Source organism: Cherax quadricarinatus, chromosome 23, assembly GCF_038502225.1.
Source record: "Cherax quadricarinatus isolate ZL_2023a chromosome 23, ASM3850222v1, whole genome shotgun sequence".
Taxonomy (NCBI): Eukaryota; Metazoa; Arthropoda; class Malacostraca; order Decapoda; family Parastacidae; genus Cherax; species Cherax quadricarinatus.
The window spans coordinates 14554455-14567793 of NC_091314.1; the positions used below are offsets into that span (position 1 = coordinate 14554455).

Here is a 13339-nt window from a genome sequence, read left to right on the forward strand (position 1 = left end):
TCATGCAACTTCCTAGCCTTTTCACATATGATCGCTTGAGAGATGCTATCTCCTGCTATCTGTTTTTCGTTTATCCACACCAATAGCAGTCTCTCAACATCTTCGAGTACTTGCAATCTCAGTTTCGAAAACATAGTTGCACCTTTGGCAAGAACAGCTTCCTTGATTGCCGTTTTCTTGGCCACAACAGTAGCGATGGTTGATTGGGGTTTTGTGTACAACTTGGCCAGCTCGGAGACACGCATTCCACTTTCATACTTAGCAATGATCTCTTTCTTCATATCCATAGTAATTCTCACCCGTTTTGCTGTAGGGTTGGCACTAGAAGCTTTCTTGGGGCCCATGGTGACTTATTTTGCAGGTGCAATAACTAAAAAGGCTGTGATAATATGAAATGTTCCAATTGTATGCTTGGAAGTGATGGCGGTGGCTGGCTGGCTTGTAAACACTGGCTAGAAGTGGACACATCTCAGACAGAACGAATAGTGTTGGTCGAGTTTTTTAGCGCTGGTCGAGGCAAAAATTTTTGCGCTAAAATGTATCGCTAGTCGGATTTATCGTTAATCGATGCCATCGTTGGTCGAGGGTCCACTGTATAATGATAGTGGGTTTATGTCAGCCATCTTGGATATTGTTTTAATGTCACCTTTGCACCATTTATAACATTTTTAGTATAATTTTAAATGTTTATGCAATAGTGTACTGTATATTGTAATAAACAGAATGGAGGAAATCAGCTCTGATATACATTATTTATGTATGCATACTGGTTAGAGAGCCCGTTGTAAGTCCGAATCATCAGTAAAGTGGACCCCCGGTTTACGATAGTATTTCATTCCAGAAGTATGTTCAGGTGCCAGTACTGACCGAATTTGTTCCCATAAGGAATATTGTGAATTAGATTAGTCCATTTCAGACCCCCAAACATACACATACAAACGCACTTACATAAATACACTTACATAATTGGTCGCATTGGAAGCTGATCGTAAACCGGGGGTCCACTGTAAATGAGTACGTTGCTAAGTGAGGAGAGTTGACATTGCAGTTTTGTGCTTGTAAATCGAATCTCTTCCAAAGTGATTCTTTTGTAAATGTGAATATGTGTAACTTGGGATGTTTGTGAGATGTTTGTAAGTTTGGAAACTCCTGTGTTCTGGCTTAGTTCTTAGTTCTAAATATTCAGACATGAAAAAGGGAGAGATGTGAAAGAGATTTTAAGTGCATGAGGGTACTGATTGGTACAGTACTTCATAGACAGGGATGACTTTGTGTTGCACAGACTACATTGTTGCTCCTCCACTATCGTGACTATATCAGAATTATTAATACTATAGTTTAGAATAATGCACTGTATTTGTTTTTTCTATCATGGTTGATTTTTGGTTAGCTAACCTCGGTGTAGTTTTTAATTTGAAATTCACATTAGCTAATACTTATTGTAAATGCAGAATTTTCCATTATCATAGTTTATGCCTATTTAATGTGAATTCTGGAATTAAAGAAAGTGTCCAATCGAAAAGCAATGTATAATATAAGGATACTCCTTTTGGAGCTTAAAACTTTTTAATTTCAATATGAAATAAGACGAAACCTCCTCGACAGATGGAGCGGGAGACTATATCAAAGTGGACTGATGAGAGGACTTCAAGCGAAGGGCAGGGCTTCAGCTCTGCCATCAAGGTGCACCAGTGCCCTCACTGTGCCTACACCACTACTACTAACAATGCCCTCAAGCGACATGTTTTTCAGCACACTGGCGAGAAGCCCTTTTCATGTCCATACTGCTCTTACAGTACAAAGAGAAATATACTCCTACAAGAACATATTAATACTCATACTGGGGAGAGGCCATATTCCTGTCCATATTGTAGTTACAAAGCATCTCATAAGATAGTATTAAGAAATCACATACGAAGACACACAGGAGAAAAACCTTATGCTTGTACAATGTGTCCTTATCGGGCCACACAAAAATGTGCATTAAATTCTCATTTACGTACACATAAGATTAAAGACTACTCAGCCTAAGACAGTAACGCCCTTCTTGATATTTTAATTCATTCCATTGTACCGAATATGTGTTGCTCATAATCTGTGAAATTAAAACTTTTTCAAAAAAGTAGAAAATTAAAGTTGTGTAGAAAATTCTTAATTGCCTTTAACTGTTGTGTATCTTATTTTTGTATTTTTGAAATATAATGACTTTGTTAACCCCCAGTGTGGAAAATTCTGTGTCTTTTCCAATACAACTAGGAAGGTTTGGTCTGAGGAAGGGGTGTCTGTGGGGGAAGAGAGTGGCTCTCTCTCTTCCCAGCATCAAGAGGCATTTTTCCCCTTGGTGCCTAACTAGGTTGACAGATCTTTTACTTATCAATTGCTAGCTATTGAAAGATGCAATGTATGTTCATCCCTAAGTGAAGATTGTAGGTTAGTCAGATTAGGTGTTAATAATGGATAGATTTAAGGTATTCTAAGAGTAGAGAACTTTCTTCAACTATAAATTGATTTCAAGTTTGACTGTTGTATTTGATAAGTGTATTTTGTAGAGATATGATGAAGAACTATACTGCATTCTTTTATTTATTAAATCTAAGTACCATGTTTATTACAGAAGTTCTCCCACACTTTTTATGTTAAAACACTAGCATAAAAACAATATTATTGCTAATGGAAATATAATTCCTTCTTTACAGTACTGTAACAGTATTGTTGACAAGGATCATGCAGTTCTTGATGATGATAATAATAATACAGTCAAGTTATGTGCTAAAACCCAAAGGGGTCATACAGTTCATACAGTTTTTGAGACTGCTTAGCTGAAAGACCACTAGATTTATATGGCTGTAATCTGCCACAGTATGTCACCATGGGGGTGTGTGCACAAAAGCATCCTGGGTGCCTGCTTCACCAGAAATGTGCTTATGCCTATCTACACCTACTCACAGGCTTGCAGAATCTACATATACAGTAGGAAGCTTTAATTCTTCCCTCGTGATTGTGACTCGCACACATTACAATATTTAACCCTTTGAGGGTCAAGACCCCTGATCCTAAACTTGTTCTCAGAGTCAAAAAATATTAGAAAAAAAAAATTTCTTTTGAAATGATAGAGAATGTTTTTGTGAGTGCTATAGGCCCCCCCCCAAAAATTTTTGTGATCAGTATTTACTGAGATATGGAGGCGTGAAGTTGACAAAGAGTGAACCATTTATGGCAACATCGCTGACTGCCAATCACCCAGTAATTGTTTATTTATTTTTTCTACTTTTTTCTTTTATTTTTTAACATTTTATTTTTTCAAGTAACTTTTATGGCCTGTGAGACCAATATAAGCCATATTTTGTATATACAGTGGACCCTCGCCTAACGAATGCATCGCATAACGTTAAATACGCTTAACGATACATTTTAACGCTAACATTTTGCCTCGGCTAACACTAAAAAACTCGCCTAACGATATTCGTTCTCGGGTACCATTTAATATCGTTAGGTGAGGGTCCACTGTATTCACTCATAATAAAATAACTGCACAAACATTGTTGTCACTATAATGTTTACAAAATATGTTTACACAAACCATCAATGAAAAATGTAGTTTATTACTATTTTTCTGTCATATATATATACACACACAATCACTGGGCACGTTCCTAGAACTGGTAGAGCTTCTGGAAGCTTATTGTTGTGTGTGGGTGGACTTGCAAATATACTGAGCCACCGGCATGGCTACTGTCACAATGACACATTACACCTTCACTCACTAACCCTCACTGCCTTCCACAACACACATACCTTCCCCACCCCACCAACCCACATGGAAATAAATAAGTCACTGTCTGACTTTTTTGGGTTATCCTAGGTTGATGGTCATCTGGGTCATCCTTCCTTCCTTTGTGCCTTCCTTCCTACTTTCCTTCCTACCTTCCTTCCTTCTTTCCTTCCTTCCTTCCTTCCTTCCTCTCATCTCTTCCTTCCTTTCTTTCTTCCTTCTGGTTTCCTGGGCATTGCTTTTGGTCTCAAACTCCTCAAAACCATGAAATTCATCTTCATTGACACTCCCATCTGTCTTGGAACCATCACTTGGGAAAACATGAGTCCCAATTCGCCGGGGAGTGAGGAGTTTCTCACCACGATGCATGGTAAACAAGGCTTACTGAAATGGCATTGCCACAATGCGGTGCGAATGCCTTGATTTTTTTCCCCACTGCATACACTCGCCACACAGATCCATTCTCTAACATGTAGGCCTACCAAGTTTCTCCCGCTCGATTTGAAGGCACTAGAATTTTCGAGTATAAGTATGCGACCGACCCCAGCTGTTATGACGTACATGTACGTGACCGACCCTCAAAGGGTTAAGAATTATCGCCATGGCCTTGTTCTAGGTACAAGCCACAAGTTGTCTTGTACATATTTACACCCACACACATGACTTTCCTAGGTTCCTATCTGGGTTTATATGCATTGTATGTAGGAAAAGATGGTATAAGGAGGTACGTAGGAACCTTGTTCCAGCCACCCAGGTTCATATGAATCCTCACCTCACATGCTGCTGATATTGACAGTGAACTGTATATGCAGTATAACATCTTAAGTTTTGTTACAATGAAGATGTCTTATTTTGATCTCTCTGAATCCGCTTATTTCATTTTCTTTTTTAATAATTTTTTTTCATCTGAAATGGTAGAGAATGTTTTTCTAAAGATAATGACACCAAAAGTGTGAAATTTGATGGAAGACTTACAATTTATGCAACGGTGATTTCATCCAGTTTGAGTCCCATTTTAAGGCAGTTTCAGTGCTCCATTTGTCCAAATTTTTAAGTATTTTGCTAGTACACCTTTTCACCCATTCAACTGTTTCAGCTACCTTGTATATTGCACAGAAGTCGGTATTTTGGCCAATTTTACAAAAAATTAAAATTGCAAATTTAAAAATAGAGTCCAAAATAAACAATGTAGACATTCCTAGCAATAAAATAACATTTCCTCTGTTCAATAACCATATCCCCAAGCCTCTCCTATATTACACTCTTTCTATTTTGAATTCATAATCACACAAAAAATAGAAGATTTACTCTGTCGGTTACTAAAATATAACCAGGAATGATTGATCACAGTTTATGGTGCCCCAATAATTGAATCAGACTGTTAAAAACCTGTCAAACAGACTGGGGGGTGTAGGGAGGGCCTTACCCATCCTCAGGAAAATCAGCAAAACTCTAATATTTCCAGTAATTTGAGCTTAATTTCAAGCTCCTTCCAGTCTGGAAACCAACCCAAATCATCTCTTATTTCAGTAGTATTCCTTTCATTCTATAAAATGATACAAAGAAACAGCCAATGAAAGCCATCTGAGAAAACACCTCAAATTTACTATTTTAAACCATACACATGGTCAGAGTTTTGCATTTTCTGTCATGAGCTGTATACTGTGCACACTCAACCACAATTATTCTCTCATATCTAGGCCAAAATTTGCCACTCTCAGCTTATCTGCTTATGTGAGTGAGCTGAGCTCATAACGTAGGACTACATGAGGGACCTGGGCCTCAGTGACGTAGTTGTTTGACAGCCACCGAAAGGGTTAAAAGTTTGTGTTCATGTTTATCACTGGTGTAAGAACTAGTTAATTTGTTTTATAAAATGTATGTTCAGCAGTACCACTTGAGAACAAGTAAAGTTTCTTATTTTCATTTTATAAACTTTATGGTTTTATGTATCACTTAGGAGAGAATAAGTGAAGTTTTCTTTGTATCTAAATACTACAGTATATTTGAATTTAGTTCCATTCTGTACATTTATTAATTTTGTGTAATAATTCTCACAGTATAATTTAAATTTATTTGACTAATACGTATTATGTTAGTAAATAGTATATTAAGACAACATTTACTATACAGCATCTTCTCACTGAACAACTAGTTCTGTTCCTAAGACCACGTCATTAAACAAATTCATCGCTAAGCAAGGAGCTTACTACAATGGTAGTGAGTTTGAATCAACCATTTTTTATATTGTTTTAACCCTTTCAGGGTCCGTGCCATAGATCTACGGCTTTACGTTGAGGGTCCAAACCGTAGATCTACGCCATGAGCTCAGCTCACTCTGATAAGCTGTGAGCAGTAAATTTGGGCCTAGATATGAGAGAATGCATCTATGTGGTATGTGTGCACCACATAAAACAAATCCTGCAGCACACAGTTCATAATGAGAGAAAAAAAACCTGAGACCGTAATTTTTTATTAAAACAGCAACTTTGCAGTGTTTTTTCGTATGTTTTTTATAGTTGTATTTGCGATTTCTTGGTCTCATTTGATAGAATGTAAGATATGTTACAAAATAGAGATGATTTTGATTGGTTTTATTAGTGAAAATCGTTTGAAACTGACCTCAAAGTAGCGGAAATGTTAAATTTTTGCAGATGTTCAAGAGTAAACAAATGACCTCATACGTCTAATACATGCTGGCTGGTGGGTCTAATATACATTCACAAATGTGCTGATATTATTTATACAGTTATTACAATAATGCATGGCAGTAAATCTTCTATTTTTTTTGGTTTGAATAAAAATTCATTGTGAATTAAAAATCAAAATGGAATTCATTTGTAAAGCCTGAAAAACGTAACTAGTGAACAGAGGAAATGTTAGTTTAGTGCACTCACTTGGCAGGGCAGCAGGACCTCCTTGGGTGTTCGTTATCTACCAACCTACTACCCTTTATATTTATTTATTTCCTGTAACAGGATTGGATAAGTAAGCAACTAGCTTAAATAAAAGAAAGGAAAGTATAGTGTAATTTTTTTTGTAATGTTTATAGATATGTACTTGCCCCATGTCATCAACATGTTTGTTTCTCTTATAAAAATTTTACAGCTTTGTATAATTCAAACAAAAGTGGCAATGCAACTTTTAGCATATCAGGTATGCAATATGAGTGCATCTTCATTTGTGATGTACTCACCAACACAATTTTGTTCTATCACCAGCGGCTTTACCAGAGCTTATTACCAGTCGTATATTTAGTCTTACTGACCTATTGCACATATGCATATTATAAGTTATTAATTTGTATATATATTTAGTGATATATATAAAATCTGTGTGTGCACTTAACAAGCTATTCTGTTAAACAAATTTTTTCACTTTGTATTTCCTCCTTTATATAATATAATATCAATTTGTTTAATTTAACCTTTTGATAGATAATGTACAGTGGAAACTCGGTTTTCGTGATCAATTAGTTGCAGAAAGTCTGATGAAAACCGAATTGTATGAAAACTGAAGCAGTATTTACCATAAAAAGTAATGTAAATCCAATTAATCCATTCTAGACACCCAAAACTATTAACAAAAATACATTTTATAGTGAATGACTAGTTTTACATACAGAAAACGTTGAGAAATAAATATAAATGACTAGTAATGTAAATCCAATTAATCCATTCTAGACACCCAAAACTATTAACAAAAATACATTTTATAGAGAATGACTAGTTTTACATATAGAAAATGATGAGAAATAAATGTAAATGACTAGTGCAATGGATAAATGAACATTTAACATCACTTTTACCTTTATTGAAGACTTGTTGGCATATGGAAGACGGCGAGGAGGGGAGAGGGAGGAGGACGGATTATTGTTTGGAAGGGGAATCCCTCTCCATAAGAACTTCGGGTATCAAGGCCCTTTCCGAAGTTACTTCCCTTCTTTGTCTTTTACTGGCACTAGGACCAGCTTGAGAGTCATTGGACCCCTGTCACACAAGAAATTTGTCCAGAGAGCTCTGTTTCTGGCATCTCTAAGATTTGCCTAAAATGGGACAAGGCATTGTCATTGAACATGTTCCAGACACCGATTGCAACAGCTTTGTTAGGGTGATATTTCTCCACAAAATGCGGGGTAATGCTCACTCAGCGAGAAACAAAGCCAGACTGAGTCAGAATGCGTGGGATGCTTTGTGTGGGTACGAGAAGGCGGACATGTTTGGTATGGCGGACCATTGTCAATTCTACAAAAACAGAGCAAATGTACGAAAACTGGGACAAAATTTCAACGATAAGTCATTGAAAATTGCATCCTATGAAAACCAGGGCATATGAAAACTGAGGTTTCACTGTATTCAAAGTAACACATTGAAAGTATCCAAAAATGAATAAAAAGTGTACTGGTTATTAGTTGTGGGAGAGGTGGCACAGATTCCTAACTACTGCACTGCTACAGTCTTGGAAGTACATATTGGTTCAGTCTGCACAGAATTTATGGGTACTGCTACATCAGTCAAAAGAAATTAAATGCTAACAAGATAAAAATCTGTCACTTATATGAAAACATAGGTTGATAATTAGATGATTAGCTAGGGTTATGAGAGGAAAATACTGTTGAGTTGTGAAAGAAATGTACAGTAGAAATGGAGAATGCTACATGTTGCTGCAGCACTCTTTAAATTTAAACACCAAGTAAAGTGGCTCAAGAAATTAAGAAATACTGTACTGAAGTTGTGTGCAGTACAAAATGACAACCAATTATTAACCCTTTGACTGTTTTGGTCGTATATATACGTCTTTGTGTTTGACGTATACAGGTACCATCCGACTTACGACCGAGTTCAGTTCTGACAAACCGGTCGTAAGTCGAAATGGACATAAGTCGAACCTTACTACTGAATATCAACATCACATTTTTGTAATAACTATTTTATTGTTTTATTTTGGTATTTCATTTTTTACTTTACTTTTTGCTGTTAGTGCTGTATTTTATACTGTAAGGTTTAGGATAAACACTGTGTACAACACAAACAGTTGTTTATTTCCCAGAAATTTGGCATAGAAAACATGGTCGTAAGTCGAATAGTCGTATGTTGAGTAGGTCGTAAGTCGGATGGTAGGTGTACAGTGGACCCCCGCATACCGCACGCATCGCATACCACTCGTTTTTTTCGCAAAAATTTTGCCTCGCATACCGCCCAAAAACCCGCTCCCCGCCCTTCGTCCGAGACGCATCCAATGTGCGGCCTGAGCCACACTCACAAGTTCCGCCGGTGGCATTGTTTACCAGCCAGCCTCCGCGGTAACATCCAAGCATACAATCGGAACATTTCGTATTATTACAGTGTTTTTGGTGATTTTTTTCTGGAAAATAAGTGACCATGGGCCCCAAGAAAACTTCTAGTGCCAACCCTACAGCAATAAGGGTGAGAATTACTATAGAGATGAAGAAAAAGATCATTGATAAGTATGAAAGTGGAGTGCGTGTCTCCGAGCTGGCCAGGTTGTATAATAAACCCCAATCAACCATCGCTACTATTGGTGGTACAGCTGCTGCTGTACCACCATCAGCTGCTGCTGCACTGTCAGCTGCTGCTGCTGTTGTACCACCGTCAGCTGCTGCTGCTGCTGTAGCATCGTCTGCTGCTGCTGTAGCATCGTCTGCTGCTGCTGTAGCATCATCTGCTGCTGCTGTAGCATCGTCTGCTGCTGCTGTAGCATCGTCTGTTGCTGCTGTAGCATCGTCTGCTGCTGCTGTAGCATCGTCTGTTGCTGCTGTAGCATCGTCTGTTGCTGCTGTACCACAGTCAGCTGCTGCTGCTGCTGTAGCACCATTGTTGGTGTGGCTTATTAAGAATACCAAGAAACAATTAACCCCAGAGGATTTGGCACCCAGGATAACCCAAAAAAAATCAGTGTCATCGAAGACTGTCTAACTTATTTCCATTGGGGTCCTTAATCTTGTCTCCCAGGATGCATCCCACACCAGTCGACTAACACCCAGGTGAACAGGGAAAAATGCCTGGAACTAGTGCTCATATTGGTGAATTTAAAGCCAGCAAAGGTTGGTTTGAGAGATTTAAGAATCGTAGTGGCATACACAGTGTGATAAGGCCTGTTCTGGAAGAAAATGCCAAACAGGACCTACAGTACTCAGGAGGAAAAGGCACTCCCAGGACACAGTGTCTCATCAGTCATTGCTGCATCTTCAATAAAGGTAAGTGTCATTTATTCTTCATTTAGTAGAGTAGTACATGCACAATATATATTGTGCATGTACTACTCTACTATTGTGCATGTATCCTTCTCTTTGTGTGTAGGAAAATGTATATTTCATGTGGTAAAAATTTTTTTCTCATACTTTTGGGTGTCTTGCACGGATTAATTTGATTTCCATTATTTCTTATGGGGAAAATTCATTCGCATACCGAACATTTCGCATAACAATCAGCCCTCTTGCATGGATTAAGGTCGCTATGCGGGGGTCCACTGTATATACTAAAAAATTCTAACGGCTTCAAATCAAGCGAGAGAAAGCTGGTAGGCCCACACGTGAGAGAATGGGTCTGTGTGGTCAGTGTGCACTGTATAAAAAGAATCCTGCTGCACGCAGTGCATAATGAAAAAAAAAAAACTGTGTTTTTGGATTAAAGCGCCGAATTTGAGGTTTATTTTCACATAGTGTTTATGGTGGTATTCTTGTTTTCTTGGTCTCATTTGATAGAATGGGAAACATATTACAGAAATAGAGATGATTTTGATTGGTTTTGATATGAAAAGGATCTTGAAATGGAGCTCAAAATAGGGGAAATGTTTGATTTTTGCAGATGTTCAAGAGTAAACAAATGACATAATTGTCCAATAAATGTCCAACTAGCCATTCTAATATGCAGTCTTGAATGGGTTGACATTATGTATACAATTATTACAATATTGCAGTAGTCTGCATAACAGTAAATCTTCTGTTTTTTTTTTTTTGAATAAAAATTTAAAATAGAAAGCAAGAGTAATATCAGAGGGGCCTGGAAATGTGACTGATGAACAAAGAAAATGTTATTTTAGAGCCAGGAATGTCTGCATTGCTCATTCTGGACCCTATTTTGAAATTGGCATATGTATTTTTATTGGGTAGTTGGAATCAGTAAATGGGCAGCTTCTTGTACTCAATCGATAGGACAAATGGAGTTCTAAGGAAATAGCTATGAGTTTGGTCGACTGGAACAATGGAATTAGCCGAAAATAGGGCTCAAAGTGAGGGAAATCACCGATTCGTAAATATCGCCGAGGGCACTAACTTCACGAAAGCATAATTCTGTAAGTTTTCCATAAAATTTCATACTTTTGGTGTCATTACCATTGGGAAAAGGTTCTCTATCATTTCATAAGAATTTTTTTTTTTCCAAATATTTTGCGACACCAAGAGACACCTAAGTATTGGGGGTTGCGACAGTCAAAGGGTCAATTGGATAGTTAATAAGTTGTTGGTACTATTTTTGAGGCTATCAAGGCATTCTGTTTGGGCCCTGCTCCCAAAAGTTTATTATCTAAGATGGTAGGTTTGGTGCAGCACAGTCTGCCCATGGTGGTGAGAAAGAAATGTAATTTGCAAAGTTCTCTTGAATGTGTGGGGCAGTGCTACAGTCATTTAGGAAGACAGGAGTAATAAACTGTAGACAGTATGAGCTGTAGAAATATATATATACAGTAGATTGCTTTTGGAAAAATGCAACATTTTATTACATTTAAAATATATATTCTACTGTACAAAAAAAATGAAGGATTTGATTTGATGTATGATAAAGATTTTACATACATGTATATGGAAGATAATAATAATAATAGCTAATTTAATGCTAAACCCAAGAGGATGCATATGGAAAAGCTATCTGCATTGCAAGCTTTATAAGAGAAAATTGAAAATTTATATGCAGTAAGGTCACTGACCAAAGATGGCCATTTTTATTATTATGCTATAGTTGAATTTTATTTTTTAATTTCTTAACGCCAAGAAATTGTATACAATATTGGGTATTCATCAGACCATAAATATTTCTATCCAGTTTAAAAATCATGTTGTTTATACAGGTTGACCATCACTAACCTGGCATCATTGGGACCTGTAGGGTACCGGATTAGTGATTTTTCCGGATTACAGAGTGGTTAGGTTAGAATACACTTAACACAACGACGATATTTACGCATCGATCCACTTTAGGCCCTACTTTTGGCCCATTCCATTTTTCCAGTGCTATTTCCATAGCTATTTTGCTAGTAGTCCTTCTATTCTGTCGATTGAGTACAAGAAACTGCCCATTTACCTATTTTTACCACCCAATAAAGTGGTCAGGAATTGATAATTTGGCTAATTTCACATATATTTCAAGAGATGTCATTTTCAAAACAGGGCCCAGAATAAAAAATGCAGACATTCCTGGCACAAAATTAACATTTTCTGTGCTAATTAATCACGTCTCCAGGCCCCTCGTATATTACACCTGCTCTCCATTTTGAATTTTTATTCACACAAAAAATAGAAGATTTACTGTTATGCAGACTACTGCATTACTGCAATAGTTGTATAAATAATGTCATCCCATTCATGACTGCATATTAGACCAGCCAGTTCGACACGTATTGGATGGTGACGTCATTTGTTTACTCTTGAACATTGGCAAAAATCAAACATTTCTGCTATTTTGAGCTGTTTCAAAGTGCTTTTCATCGTGAAACCAATCAAAATCATCTCTATTTCTGTAATATATCTAACATTCTATCCAATGAGACCAAGAAGACGAGAATATTACGATAAATACTATATGAAAATACACCTGAAAGTCTGCATTTTCAACAAAAACACGGTTGGAGTTTTTTTTTTTCCTCATTATGCACTGCTTGCTGCAGGATTTTTTTTTTATACTGCACACACTGACCATGCAGACCCATTCTCTCACATATGGGTCTACCAACTTTCTCCCACTAGATTTGAAGCCACTAGAATTTTGGCATAATACTATGGCACCAACACTGGCTTGCAAGCTGTAGTGCTACAGCACCAACAGTGAAAGGGTTAACATGGAGGAGATTCAAGCAGAATCACAGGTCATGTCTAAAGGCCATTAGGAAAGACGAGTTCCAGAAATGTTTTGAGAAGTGGCAGAAGCACTGGGATCACTGTATAGCCTCCCAAGGTGAATGCTTCATGGGAGGCAACTTCAAGTAGGTGATTAGGTAAGTCTTTGTAATTTTTTTCTTAACTGTAGTCCAGGAACTTTTGATACAGCCTCACATAAGATTTAAAAGATGTATATTTTTTATATAGTATTTATTTATACAGTATTTTAATGTGCTCATTTTACTTATTTAATTTTGAAGGCAGTTGGTGGAGATTAGATAAAAGCTATATCATTCCATCTGTACATTTCAATAACAAGTAAGATGAAGCCTCCTCTGCAGGTGGAGCGGGAGACTAACTCTCAGTGGACTGATGGAAGAAGAACTACTGGAGAATGGCAGGGCTTCACCTCTGCTGGCAAGGTGCATCAGTGTCCCCACTGTGCCTACAACACA

General features: G+C 37.3%; 1 protein-coding gene across 7 annotated transcripts in view; it reads left to right on the plus strand.

Annotated features, from left to right (window-relative positions):
* LOC128685742 (broad-complex core protein isoforms 1/2/3/4/5) overlaps nucleotides 1-13339 on the plus strand; it is a 505734-nt gene that overhangs the window by 360603 nt on the left and 131792 nt on the right. The window contains exon 6 of one of the 7 annotated variants that reach the window (XM_070087937.1): nucleotides 13226-13339. This exon is cut by the window's right edge and continues 710 nt beyond it. The exons of 5 other annotated variants lie outside the window; for them this stretch is intronic. In XM_070087937.1, coding sequence (XP_069944038.1) covers nucleotides 13226-13339 — 114 coding nt within the window. Of the gene's footprint in view, nucleotides 1-1605; nucleotides 10674-13225 lie in introns of those variants that run through there. One more of the 7 variants, XM_070087939.1, reaches the window with a different exon arrangement.